Source organism: Haliotis rufescens, unplaced genomic scaffold (assembly GCF_023055435.1).
Source record: "Haliotis rufescens isolate VD_foot unplaced genomic scaffold, xgHalRufe1.0.p SCAF_16, whole genome shotgun sequence".
NCBI lineage: Eukaryota > Metazoa > Mollusca > Gastropoda > Lepetellida > Haliotidae > Haliotis > Haliotis rufescens.
The window spans coordinates 18,944,100-18,959,030 of NW_025963846.1; the positions used below are offsets into that span (position 1 = coordinate 18,944,100).

The following is a 14,931-nucleotide window of genomic DNA, read 5'->3' on the forward strand; positions in this document are numbered from 1 at the left end:
AATGGCAGTCACATGATACAGTATTTTCATACATAATATTACCGCAGATTGGCTGTTTGGAATATATTGTCCAATGGAATCGTCTGTTACATTTTGCAAAGGCATGACCACCAAAATGGCGGATAACGTTGTTTTATCGCACATGTGAAAAGTTTCAGCATCGATTTTGCAAGTTCTTCTTTTTGTCAGCTGATTGTAACCATCCACAATGAACATTGCCCATAAGATAAACGAGAAAACCCGAACGGGAGATGTATTGATTTCCGAGGAGGTGGATTTTTCTTCGCTCCTGCTATCAAAGCCTGTGATTCAAGGCCTCCAGAACTCTGGGTTTGAACGGCCGTCACCAATACAACTAAAAGCTATCCCGCTAGGCCGGTGTGGACTAGGTGAATAAATCTGTTGGGGCTTTTAGTAACCGTGTGCTTATATGGAACCTTGCGATGGAGTGTACCGCCAGATGAGCATTAACTTGACATGAATGCACTTTGCATGTTTGTTAGTTCACCTGTGGAGTAAATGTTAATTAAGATGGTTTCGTTGCAATTAGACATCATCAAATAATCATGCACGTTTGAGAATGTTTATAACAACATTAAGACAACAAAGCCTGAGCTCTATCATCCACTCAATTACCGCGCTACTTAGTGCCACCTATTCACGATCCAACACCCGTTTTGGGTCTTAGGGAAACTTACATGTCTTTACGATCCAACACCCATTTTCGGTCTTAGGGAAACTTACTCGTCCTTACGATCCAACACTTGTTTTCGGTCTTAGGGATACTGACACATCTTTACAATCCAACACCACTTTTCGGTCTTAGGGAAACTTATACGTCTATGATCCAACACCCCTTTTCGGTCCTTAGGGTTAGCTTGCTTTGGGTAAGGGTCAGCAATACATTCATACCTTTTCAAGCGTTAATCTGGTTAATCCGATTGGTCGGTCATGTTGACTTAAACAATGGCGGGTGTGGTTTCAAGAAAAGATGAATGGGAGAGTGGACCGTGACATCACACACATGTGCAATTCATTGTTTACTGAAATACGCATGCTTGTTAGTGGGGTGCAAATGACCCGTTAAACGAGATCTGATTACATGTTATAGCGCTCGTGGTCCAGTGCTAGAGAGTCAGCTAATTAACGCATTAGTTAAGTTAAATGCACTACTCCTGACATTAAAATAGATACATTGATTAAAATCATTTCTCACCTTGTCTCCGGGTAAATTAATAGCAGAATACAAAAACATTTGGGCATATCTGGTGTAGCTCAGACTTTAGAGTTCAATATATTAGAGCCAACTGGTCATGGTAAAGTGATTATTGAAGCTGAACTTTCTTAGACATTGATGTGTAAATATGTGAAATTTTGGATGTTGTGTGCTAAACATGTCTTTGCTCTTTTTACAGATTTGATAGTTCAAGCAAAGTCAGGAACTGGAAAAACATGTGTCTTTTCTGTCATAGCTCTCGAGGCAATACAAGTGCAAAGCTCTGCTATTCAAGTGAGTGACTCATTGGTCATTGCCACACTTTGTTTTTCGAACTATGCATTGTGTGGTCATCTCGGGTACATCTATAATATATATTTCCTATACAGCTCTGGGATGTTTTGAGACATTGATCAGCATGTCAGTTGTTTTAAGGGTTTAACACCATCCTCAAGGTCATCATGGCAAGAAATATTTACTGAACATGCTGTAGCTCAATGAAAGTGGGGTTTTTTTCATCTTTGTTGCAGGTCACAATCAGAAAAGGTTGTAAGTGACCTATGTATAACATATATAAAGTCATGGTCACAGTGATAGTCATTCTTAAAGCATTTTTGTCATTTTCATTTCAGTGTTGATTTTTGTTGTTTTTTCAAAGAAGAGATTTTATATTTGTCTCTCCGGTCTTCAGCATGTTCAGATATTTTTCAGATAAAAATCTGTAAGACAAGTATATGTATTTAATTGGTCAGCCCTTTTATCATTGTCAAATTATGTATAAAACCTGATTTGGCTTTGATTATAATGATTACCTGTGCTAATGCCATTTTGTTATGTTGACAGGTATTGGTCCTCGCTCCAACAAGAGAGATTGCTATACAGATCTGGGATGTGATAAAAAATATTGGCAGTGCCATGTCAGCACTGCGATGTCACACTTTCATTGGTGGTCTTCCACTTAGCGAAGATAAACAAAACTTGAAGAAATGTCAAATTGCTGTAGGAACACCTGGTCAGTTTAACAATGTCAAAATACATATCTTTAGAAATTTTTGTGTTTGTAGATGTAGAAGTTAACCTTTGAATAAATTATGTACTGTGGTACTAATGATGATGTATCCAAATTGGTGTAATTTCTGGGACTGGTAATTCTAGAGAATAGCCATTAAGTATTTTAAAGTATTTTTATGTTTTTGAGCTTATTCAGTCTTCAAGAGTTGTCGGTTAGTCATTTGAAGCAAAAGTGAGTGCTTCAGTTGCTCGTATTTAGATATTAAAATGAATGATATGTTACCTGATTCTTGTTTTGATGACAGTGATAGTTGTCTGTGTATCTCATAACATACAGCATTCCAAGTCTGTTTTCCAGGTCGCATTAAGCAGCTGATCGAGACAAACTTGATGAATACTGAGAACGTTCGACTATTTGTGCTAGACGAGGCAGATAAACTTCTAGAAGATAGTTTCCAGGAACAAATCAAGTAATATACATCATTTATTTCCCTGGATCAGAAATTGATTGTACTTTATTTTGTTTCTGTCTCTCATTTGTCAGTAATGATTTACGTGACAGTCATGTCATTGTTATTTTATAACTTATCAGTCAGTCATTTCATCAGCGGTCTCATTGGAGAAATAATTAAAATGAAGCCTTTTTGTTCATGTGGTTCAGATTACCATGATAACTGCATACCCAATAGAAACTCTTCAACAAAGTTGCAGGGGTTTTGTGTTGCATGTCTACCTTCCTGTCCTATTTTGAAATTATTTGTAATTGGAACCACAAATTATTCTTATTACGCCTGATTGATCATATTAATCGATGCTGTTGAACATGTTGAACGATGAATGTTTGGTATTCATGGGACAGACAACATGGTAAACACGGTAAAGTGTCACTTTTCAACAGGACTGCCTCCGTGGTCTAGTGGTAGAGCGTCCGCCCGGAGAGCAGAAGGTCCGGGGTTTGATCCCTGGCCGCGTCATACCAAAAGACTTTAAAAGATGGTATTTGTTACCCTGTCTGGCGCTCGGCATTAAGGGGCTAAAACAAGGACTGGTCGGCTCGGAGTCAGTATACTGTGTCTGAGTGGGGTATTCATGTTAAACTGCGGCATGGTATCTCAGTGAGCTAGCACTATAAATCGGCATCACTCCGGACTAGTACAAGCAGCCACACACATACACACACACACACACATGTACATGCACATCGCTATATAAGTGCAATAATCTTGGACGCGACGTTAAACCCCATTTCACCTCACCTCACCTTTTCAACAGTGCCCCAAATTCCATATTTTACCACGAGGCAAGGGAGTTATTTGACTATAAAAGTCCACTTTCCACCCTTGCCGAACTCGTCTGGAATTATGGAGTTATATTTTGGCTGGACTAATGAGGCTGTGCATAGTCAAATCAAAATCGCATCACATCCGGTTTCGTAAACAGCCGTGCAGATTTCGGCCGATTGCCGGATTTGCAAAGCATGTGTACTGCCAACTCAGTATCAACAGATATTTTCCAAATCTTTCATGTTTTTACTCAAGGTGCTCACCTGATGTGATGCACTTCACGAAGTAAGACCCCTTTTATGACAATATAGATTTAGATTATCGGTCAAATTGTCACCACCATTTTGTCTGAAGCAAATGTAAGTGATATAAGAGGTGGAATCTGATTGGTCAGTAGGGGAGACATGAAAGGGACATAACTCATAATAGCCACTGGGGGCTGTATCGAGCCCAGAAATTCCAGCCTTGTTCCAGGGTGGGAACTGGACATTTACAGTCAGTTACCTCCCTTGCCTCAGGATGATGGTATTTTAATACCTGTCACTGTCTGAAAGTCTTGCTTTGTTTTCTTGGTTTGATGGTTTTTGCTCCATATTTCAGCTGGATCTATTCAGCACTACCTGACAACAAACAGATGTTGGCCTTGTCAGCCACTTACCCAGAATCCCTTGCCCAGCATCTGACACGCTACATGCGGAATCCAACGTTCATGAGACTCAACATCTCAGATCCTGCGCTTCTGGGTGAGCGTCCCTATTGTTATGTTTAGGCAATCTAAGTTAGATAGCACAGATCATGCAGATTAGAAAAGACTTTTAAAAACAAGCTTGGTTTGGGGATTCTTCCCACCCCTAAAGTGAGTGAGTGAATAAGGTTTTACGCCGCTTTTAGCAATATTCCAGCAATATCACAGGGGGGGGGACACCAGAAATGGGCTTCACACATTGTACCCATGTCGAACACTTTAACCACTAGGCCACCCGACTGCCCCTCCCCCCCCAAAAAAGGGGAAGAAGCTTAACAAACACTACACACATGGCAACATTAGGATAGCTTTTTGAAGGACAAAAAATAATGATATGAAATGTATTTCCATCATATGCTGCAGAACTTTAGTGTCACGTTAAATGCTATAAGCATCACATTTTCAAATTAGAAAAAATACATGAACATGATGTAAGGCCGCATTTTTTAATGTTTTGGTTTCAAGTGTTATTAAGGAAAATGCTGATAGTTGGATTAAAAAAAATAAGAATTATGTCACAGTAGGTATAATTTCAATCACTGATTATTGGTTAAAAATGCTCTTCTTTTTTATGTATATTGGATATGTGTGTTGCCATGACAATGTGACCCTAGTGATCCATGTTTGTTGTAGGTATCCGTCAGTACTACAAGAGCGTGGCGTTCAGTCCCATGGCCAACCTGGCATTTGAGGCCAAGACGAAGGCTGTCATCGAGATTCTGTCAGGCGTCAGCTTCCAGCAGTGTCTCATCTTCTCCAATCTACAGACCAGGTATCACCAGAGCAGCTGAAATATCTGTACTCATGTCATAGCTGTTGTACTATAGTAGAGCTATTTGGAGCTGAAGTATTGCGTCACATTATCCCTGAGCTCTTGCAATAATAATAATAATAATAACAACAACAACAAAAATAATAATAATGTGGCATCATCGTCATGCCTATGTCCTAGAACATTCTGGCTATTGTCTATTTAATTGTTAGCCCGGTCAATGGATCGGTGTAAGCTCAAATTACATTCAACAACAACAAATAACAACAACAATAATAACAACAACAATAACAACAACAATAATAATAATGTGGCATCATCGTCATGCCCATGTCCTAGAACATTCTGGCTATTGTCTATGTAATTGTTAGCCCGGTCAATGGATCAGTGTAAGCTCAAATTACATTCAACAACAACAAATAACAACAACAACAATAACAACAACAACAACAATAATAATGTGGCATCATCATCATGCCCATGTCCTAGAACATTCTGGCCATTGTCTATGTAATTGTTAGCCCGGTCAACGGATCAGTGTAAGCTCAAATTACATTCAACAACAACAACAACAATAATAATAATAATGTGGCATCATCGTCATGCCCATGTCCTCGAACATTCTGGCTATTGTCTATGTAATTGTTAGCCCGGTCAACGGATCAGTGTAAGCTCAAATTACATTCAACAACAACAACAACAACAACAATAATAATAATGTGGCGTTATCGTCATGCCCATGTCCTAGAACATTCTGGCTATTGTCTATGTAATTGTTAGCCCTGTCAATGGATCAGTGTAAGCTCAAATTACATTCTCAGCACCATGGGAAGTGTACAACCTAAGCTGGCTTTTAGGCACGACAAGGATTTGCCTCTACATTACCATCTCATCCAACATGTCCAACCAGGCACCTAACAAAGTCACACACATTTATGTTAATTTTTTAAAATGTTGGGATGCAAGCCCCTCATTAAAGAGATACCGATTAACTTGTCATTATTGAATAAAGCCATATTTCAAATAACCCTAATTGACGATTTTGACATGCAGAGCTCAGAACCTGTCTGATGAACTGCAGAGGCAGGGGTGGCCGACAGCCTGTATAGCCGGCAGCCATGAGCAGAAGGACAGACTCGAGGCCATGGCCAAACTGAAGACTTACAAGTGCCGTGTTCTCATCTCCACAGATCTGGTGAGTGTTATAATATATCCCGAAGACTACACATCTTTTGATGAGGATACTGAGATCTGGATATCGTAATAAGGGGGTGGTCGGGTAGCCTAGTGGTTAAAGCGTTCGCTCGTCACGCCAAAGACCTGGGTTCGATGGGTACATGGGTACTATGTGTGAAGCCCATTTCTGGTGTCCCCAGCCGTGATATTGCTGGAATATTGCTAAAAGCGGCGTAAAACCATACTCACTCACTCTAAGGTAATGACGTACAAAGTATTTTATGAACATGCAGAAATAATCCGAATCTCCACACAAAAGTTCAGTTTTATGATAATTAGACCAATGTGTTAAAAGGAGATCTGTGAGTACAAACAGAATTTTGAGACAATCCAGGTATGACGAGTCTCTCATAAACCTGAAGAATTTGTCATGATTATTTGTTAAGACTGCGCTTACCGTATTCGACGTAATAAGCGCCCACGGCGATGTTTGCTAATATATTGGCGAGTGAACAATCCCAGTTAGCACCCCTTCCGATTGATCAATGTTCACAAGACTTTTTTATTCGTGTATAATACGCCCTCGTGTGTTGTATGCCCCCTTAATTATGAGAAATTAATTTCTGGAAAATATATCTGTCGTGTATGATACGCACCTACTTTTGTTTTTTATCATTTCAGGCTGTCAGCATAATCTACGAAATTTACGATCTTTCAACCCTGTTTTTCTTTTTTCTCACCAAAATTATTTTCTAATAAGAGCCCCCTATTTCTTATTTTGAGAGCGCCCCCGGCGCTTATAACCTCGAATACAGTAATGTCATTTAATGTTGATATCATCAATAATTTCACTGTGCTCTTGTTTGATTCATGGAGATTTGTAGTTGTCTGGTCACTTTGTAAGTCATGTGCATAGAAAGTTTTGGAATGTTCATCTTTGGACCTGACAACTGATTTATTATTTTCCATCTACAGACAGCCCGAGGTATTGATGCAGATAAGGTCAACCTAGTCATCAACCTTGACGTCCCACGGGACCATGAAACCTACCTTCATCGCATCGGGAGAGCAGGGAGATTTGGTCAGTTTCAAGTTACCTCACATATGAGTTCTTAGAAAGACATTAAAACTTATCACTTACATCTTTCTGGATTAGAAAACTAACAACACCCGATATGCCATCAACACCGGTTTCTTTCACCTGTTCCAAAAAACTTAGGCTTACACAGTTGTCTCCCTTTGATCTTCCTTGGTTACTCATCTCCGTAATCTCAGGTTGGTTGGTTTGTTTGTTGTTTAACGCCGCACTCAGCAATATTCCAGCTATATGACGGCGGTCTGTAAATAATCGAGTCTGGACCAGACAATCCAGTGATTAATATCATGAGCATCGATCCACGCAATTGGGATCGATGACATGCATCAACCAAGTCAGCAAGTCTGACCACCCAATCCTGTTAGTCGCCTTTTATGACAAGCATAGTCGCCTTTTACGGCAAGCATGGGTTGCTGAAGACCTATTCTACCCTGGAATCTTCACGGGTCTGTCATCTCAGGCAGTGGTGGGAGAAATTCTTGTTTGACTGTTTTGATTCACATGACTATCACATGACACAGAACAAAACCATGGTGGGAACCAGACCATGTTCTGGGGACTTTAAAAAGCCTCGAATCAACATGTAAATAAAATGAAAACATGTTTTCTTAAAGCTGTGGTATGTTTTGGTTCGCAGAGTATGAAATGTAATACACAATACCCAAATTACCCAGGTCCTAAACCATCCCTTATTTTGTATAATAGATTGAGAAAAAAGTGATCCCAATACATAAAAAGTGAGTGGAAGTTGTTTTACACCGCAATTTGCAATATGCAAGCCATATCTGAATCAAGGCTAGGCCAACCAGTGGTTGAAAACATGAGCAACGATCCATGCCATTGGAGGTGAGGTGAGGTGAAATGGGGTTTAACGTCGCATCCAAGATTATTGCACTTATATAGCGACGTGCATGTACGTGTGCCATGCCATTGGAGTACAATAACACACAATCAGTCAGATCACACATTGTGAGCATCCAACCTTGTGACCACCTCTGGGGTATTGTGGTAGAGCGTCCACCCAGAGAATGGAAGGTCCAGGGTTCGATCCCCAGTCATGTCATACCGAAAGATGTCAAAAGATGGTACTTGTTGTTACAGACCCGTGAAGATACGGGGTAGAATAGGTCTTCAGCAACCCATGCTTGCCGTAAAAGGCGACTATGCTTGTCGTAAAAGGCGACTATGCTTGTCGTAAAAGACAACTAACGGGATCGGGTGGTCAGGCTCGCTGACTTTGTTGATGCATGTCATCGATCCCAATTGCGTGGACCAATGCTCATGATATTGATCACTGGATTGTCTGGTCCAGACTCGGTTATTTACAGACCGCCGTCATATAGCTGGAATATTGCTGAGTGAGGTGTAAAACAACCAACCAACCAACCAACTTGTTGTTACACTGCCTGGCGCTCGGCATAAAGGGGCTAAAATAAGGACTGGTTGGCTCAAAGTCATTGTACTGTGTGTCAGTAGGGTATTCATTGTATCTCACTGGGCTAGAACTATAAAATTGACATCAGCCTGAACTAGTACAAGCAGCCACGCATGCACGCACGCACGCACGCACGCACGCACGCACGTCACTGTATAAGTGCACGTCACTGTATAAGTGCACGTCACTGTATAAGTGCACGTCACTGTATAAGTGCATGTCACTGTATAAGTGCATGTCACTGTATAAGTGCAATAATCTTGGACCTGACCCCATTTCCCCTCACCTGAAAAATCCTCTTCTAAGGGTTGTCTTAAAATTACTGACGGTGGCGTAAAACAACATTCACTGACCTTATTTGCTGCGCGTGTTGCAGGATCGTACGGTGCTGCTGTGACAGTGATCAGTGAAGGACAGGAGCAGCTGGGTCTGTCTGCGGTGGAGAGGAAGTGCAACACCAACATCAACAGCCTGCCAGGTGAGACAATCTATACTCAGGTACTCAGCGTCCTACAAGGTGAGACTGTCAACTCACAGGTCCTGCCGGGTGAGACAATCTATACTCAGGTACTCAGTGTCCTACAAGGTGAGACTCTCAACTCACAGGTCCTGCCAGGTGAAACAATCTATACTCAGGTACTCAGTGTCATGAGGTGAGACTGTCAACTCACAGGTCTTCCTGGGTGAGACATTCAACTCACAGGTCTTGCTGGGTGAGACTGTCAAGTCACAGGTCTTGCTGGGTGAGACAGTCAGCTCATAGGTCCTGCCAGGTGAGACATTCAACTCACAGGTCTTGCTGGGTGAGACATTCAACTCACAGGTCTTGCTGGGTGAGACTGTCAACTCACAGGTCTTGCTGGGTGAGACTGTCAACTCACAGGTCTTGCTGGATGAGACAGTCAGCTCACAGTTTCTGCCAGGTGAGACAGTCAACTCACAGGTCTTGCTGGGTGAGACAGTCAGCTCAAAGGTCCTGCCAGGTGAGACATTCAACTCACAGGTCTTGCTGGGTGAGACTGTCAACTCACAGGTCTTGCTGGGTGAGACAGTCAACTCATAGGTCCTACAAGGTGAGACAGTCAACTCTCAGGTCTTGCTGGGTGAGACTGTCAACTCACAGGTCTTGCTGGGTGAGACAGTCAACTCACAGGTCCTACAAGGTGAGACAGTCAACTCACAGGTTCTGCCAGGTGAGACAGTCAACTCACAGGTCTTGCTGGGTGAGACTGTCAACTCACAGGTCCTACAAGGTGAGACAGTCAACTCACAGGTCTTGCTAGGTGAGACAGTCAACTCACAGGTTCTGCCAGGTGAGACAGTCAACTCATAGGTCTTGCCAGGTGAGACAGTCAACTCATAGGTCTTGCTAGGGGAGACAGTCAACTCACAGGTCCTACAAGGTGAGACAGTCAACTCACAGGTTCTGCCAGGTGAGACAGTCAACTCATAGGTCTTGCCAGGTGAGACAGTCAACTCACAGGTCTTGCTAGGTGAGACAGTCAACTCACAGGTCCTACAAGGTGACACAGTCAACTCACAGGTTCTGCCAGGTGAGACAGTCAACTCACAGGTCTTGCTGGGTGAGACAGTCAACTTACAGGTCCTACAAGGTGAGACAGTCAACTCACAGGTCTTGCTGGGTGAGACAGTCAACTCATAGGTCTTGCTGGGTGAGACAGTCAACTCACAGGTCCTACAATGTGAGACAGTCAACTCACAGGTCTTGCCAGGTGAGACAGTCAACTCACAGGTCTTGCTGGGTGAGACAGTCAACTCATAGGTTCTGCCAGGTGAGACAGTCAACTCACAGGTCTTGCTGGGTGAGACAGTCAACTCACAGGTCTTGCTGGGTGAGACAGTCAACTCACAGGTCTTGCCGGGTGAGACTGTCAGCTCACAGGTCCTGCCAGGTGAGACAGTCAACTCATAGGTCTTGCCAGGTGAGACTGTCAGCTCACAGGTCTTGCTGGGTGAGACAGTCAACTCATAGGTCTTGCCGGGTGAGACTGTCAACTCACAGGTCTTGCCGGGTGAGACAGTCAACTCATAGGTCTTGCTGGGTGAGACTGTCAACTCACAGGTCTTGCCGGGTGAGACTGTCAACTCACAGGTCTTGCTGGGTGAGACAGTCAACTCATAGGTCGTGCTGGGTGAGACATTCAACTCACAGGTCTCGCTTGGTGAGACATATTTACCCATTATACGGCTGTCAATGATTTTTATCCAACATATCAATTAGAACTACAGCAAACTGTGTCTGCATGAGTTCACAATGAGTGTTTGTCAGACCGTGAGGAAACAACCATATCTGCAGCATTAAGATTTTGAAGTTGGCTTTACAATGACAATTCCCAAATTTCATTTCACATGTAGCCACGAATAATTTTATCATGCAGTAAAAGTTGTTGCTTTTGTACCAGGGAAGCAACTGATTGACTAACACATTGCTCCTCTGTGCATACAGATCCTCTTCCTAGGGACCTGCTGAGAGTGACTGTCCAGATCAACCTTGATGACATGGTCACAACAGAGCAACTAATCACAAGGCCGGACTGCGGGAATAGGTCACGTGACCTCCCTGCGACCAGTGATAAAAGTCGAGACAAGGACCGAAAGCTGGAAGAAACAAAACACGAGAAGCAGAATACTGATATTGATGCAGGGGACGTGAGTTTAGTCAATGGATGTGCTGGAGGAGGCCGAGGTGATGTTGATGAAGAGACAGGGAGTGAGAATATATGTACACAATCTTCCACAAATGGGATCATTTCTGACAAACATTCTTCAAATACCTCAGAAAGATTACCAGAGAATATTGGCAAAGGTGTCTTGATACTTCCAGAAATATCTTCACAAATAAAACAGCCGAAGTCTGAGTACTTGTTACAAGACCCTCAAAGTAGTACCGTTGAACCAGGTATGGTCCCTATGTTACAGCCAGCAAAATGTCTGATGGACGAAAATAAACGAGACACAAATAGTGTGGACAGCAGAGGTGGTCCCTCTGAAAACAACAAACCCGGTGGGGACAACAGTGGACAGACCGTGAGTGGTTGTGATGTTAATCAAACTTCGGACCACACCTTGTTGACTGATTCTGGAAAAAAAATGTCAGATGGAAGAAAGATAAAGACAGCTAAGAAAGGTCGAAAGAGGAAAGCTAATAGCGACTCGATCAAGGAATCTCAGTCAGATCCTTCTTCGTATGAAGAGAAAAGTGTTGCCATGGTTACACAAATAAATGGACAAACACAAGGCAGTTCTACTGACAGTGCTGTTGCAACAAGTATTAAAGCATTATTAGGCACCAGGCAGAGAATCTGCTCAGGCGCCATGAATCAGATTGAGTTAACGGTTCCAAGCTACAGGGAATCACTGGGCAGGAAGAAGCTGACGAATCCACACACTTACAGCAGTGCTCTTGTTGACTATGAGACGTTCTTGGAACAAGGTGACAATGGTAAAAGTGTGCCGAATATTCCTGGGCTTGTTTTGAGGAAGATTGACCATGAAAAGAAGGATTCAACCCCGGACGCAGACTTTGTGAGGAGTGTCGCAGATTGTGTTGACAGGATGTACGATTGTGCTCTGTCCCAGATACCGTTAAGGGGAGACAATCATGACATGTCGAATGAAAGTGTTGGCGATGCTACAGCAGAGCTCTCTGTGATGCCGGTGTCTAGAGGTCAGATGTGTAGTAAAACGACACAAACAACAGCACCTGCTCAAAAGTTCAACCAGAGACCCAAGTCGGTCCGGTACGATCCCATGTCTGTGTCATCTCTCGCCATGGTTGACCTTGACCTTGCTGTCAGGGAAAACAAAGAGAATTTCCCCCAAAATGTCTCCAATAACAAAGCAATTCCCTTACAGTGTGTTGAAGGATTGGAGAGAGATACACGTGTTCCAGTTCCAACTGCAGATGGTGAACTACCAAACCAGAAAGGTCATGTTGGGGAGAAACGTTCCAAAGAGGATGAACATGTTTTGGTAGAAAAGGTTAAGCTGTCTAAGGTCAAGGTCGGTAGTTTGTCAGTGAATGAGTACAGTGTTGGATGTAAGGCTAAAGTAGATGATGTCTCAAATATAGCAATGCTAAGGAATGGCTGTGAGTTGATGTATGTGTCGGATGGAGTGGGGAGGATCAGCATGGCTGCAGATGCTGTCACAGTTGAGGAGCAGCTGATGAGGGACTGCAGACCAAGGTCGAGGAAAGGGAAGATGATGGCCGGCCTGGATGGCCTCGAGTACGGCAGGAAGTGTGGGCGCCATCTCCCTGACCAGCTCTACGGGACCGGAGGGGAAGTTGTCAGTCAGGGAGACACGGACAGCTCCGACTCGGACTCGTCCAGCTCAAGTTCCGAGTATGACCGAGAAGTGTTCAGGAATAACTATGTTGATGACCCAGTGTTCACCACAAGAAGGCAGCCTGATGATACATACGAGAGAAGAAACAGGGACAGACATTCCGATCATTACTCCTCAGGATATGATAACGAAGCTGATTACTTGCCCTACGACAATCAGTACGTGTTTGACGAACAGGACACTACGAATGTGCAATACAGTGACCAGGTGTGGGGCAATGATAATGATTTCCAACCCAACATGTCCAGTTATCCATACGATGTTTGGTCTCAGCCATGGGGGAACCCGTGGGGGTACTACCACCCCCATCCCAATTGGTACCCCCCTCCATATTACGCTCCCCCTCAGTACTATCCCAGTCCCTACCTGTACCCACCTGCCCACTGCCCAGCCCCCCCTCATCCCATGTGGTATGGGGGTGGGGGAGGTTATGGAAGGGTAGGACTGACAGATGAAGAAAGAATTGATGCTATGAGAAAAAATATGGAGTATCAGAGAGCATATATTAAGAAAATGGCAAAAATCAAGTATTAGACCATAATCAATGTTATTTGTCAGGGATGAAAGGAGTGCTGTTGAGACACAATGTTGCATTTGTGCTTATGAGTTATTAATAATAATATTACACATTTAACAAATATGCTGTTCAAAAAGGTTATCTACAATGTTACTGATGTTTCCACTACAGTCGTTAACTTTGTGTCGACACAAAGACTGATCACGTCGTCAAAATTAGCAATCTAACAAACTTAAGCAATAGTAAAACATCCCTTAGCCATGGCAGCCATTAGCAACTAGATCCTTGTTCTGTAATATGCAAGATGGCTGGTCTTGAATTGTCTAGGTATTTTTCAAGAAAAAGACTAAAATCGTCTTCAAATTAATGCATGATATTTTGTGGCAATTTCTTCACAGATGATTTGTCCGTTAGATATAATATTTGGATGGCAAATACATTAACACTTCTCATGATGGTGATGCTGTCTCCGGAGTTACGTGTTAGTTGTACATGTTTGTTACCAGGGTAAATATTGTTACTATATACCATAATATACCTACAAATAACTACTGTGTCTGTGATATGGAAATAAACAATGTTCCAAATGTGAAGTTTTGTCTTTTGGTTTATGGATGCATGCCCAATGTACTGTATCCTGGTATACTGGAAAACGCTGGGGACTTCTTGTATTAGTGAAGATCCGGGGTAGAATAGGTCCTCAGCAACCCATGCTTGCCGTAACAGGCAACTATGCTTGTCGTAAAAGGCGACTAACCGTATCGGGTGATCAGGCTCGCTGACTTGGTTGATGCATGTCATCATATCCCAATTGCATGGATCGATGCTTATGGTGTCAATCACTGGTTTGTCTGGTCCAGACTGGATTATTTACAGACCGCCATCAAGTAGCTGGAATATTGCTGAGGTGACTGTAGTGATAAATGTCTGTGCTGGTACTTGCCATTGAACCAAACTATTCTTTCTTGATAGTAAGACCTAGGATGAACTTAAGACTCTTTAAGATATGTGGTTCATAAGAAGGTGCCAAGTTCACCATAAATTATCTTGCCAGATGTATTTTACGAGTGTTTCTTTTACTGTTATAACTCCCATTCATCCATAATATTAAACAAATATTTTTAAGTATTTCGACTGTAGAAGTCAGAGAAAACATTTCTTGGAGGGTTTGGTTTAAAAAGTAAACCCTTGGGGTGGGAACAGCCTTCCCGATCATGTTTTTATATTGTCAACCAAAACCAAGTCTTGTTTTCTCCTTTGCAAAGTAATCAGATTTTTGTGCATCGACTGTCCATCTGTCTGTCAGCTC

General features: G+C 42.6%; 1 protein-coding gene across 1 annotated transcript; it reads left to right on the forward strand.

The window, feature by feature from the left end:
- Positions 1 to 82: 82 nt before the first annotated feature.
- Positions 83 to 14,215, forward strand: LOC124121640. The gene is made up of 10 exons (XM_046484677.2): positions 83 to 389; positions 1,416 to 1,510; positions 2,060 to 2,228; positions 2,586 to 2,697; positions 4,111 to 4,253; positions 4,889 to 5,027; positions 6,081 to 6,222; positions 7,179 to 7,284; positions 9,111 to 9,212; positions 11,202 to 14,215. The coding sequence occupies exons 1-10, from the start codon at positions 209 to 211 to the stop codon at positions 13,637 to 13,639; spliced, it is 3,627 nt and encodes a 1,208-aa protein (XP_046340633.2). The 5' UTR covers positions 83 to 208; the 3' UTR covers positions 13,640 to 14,215.
- The last annotated feature ends 716 nt before the right edge of the window (positions 14,216 to 14,931 follow it).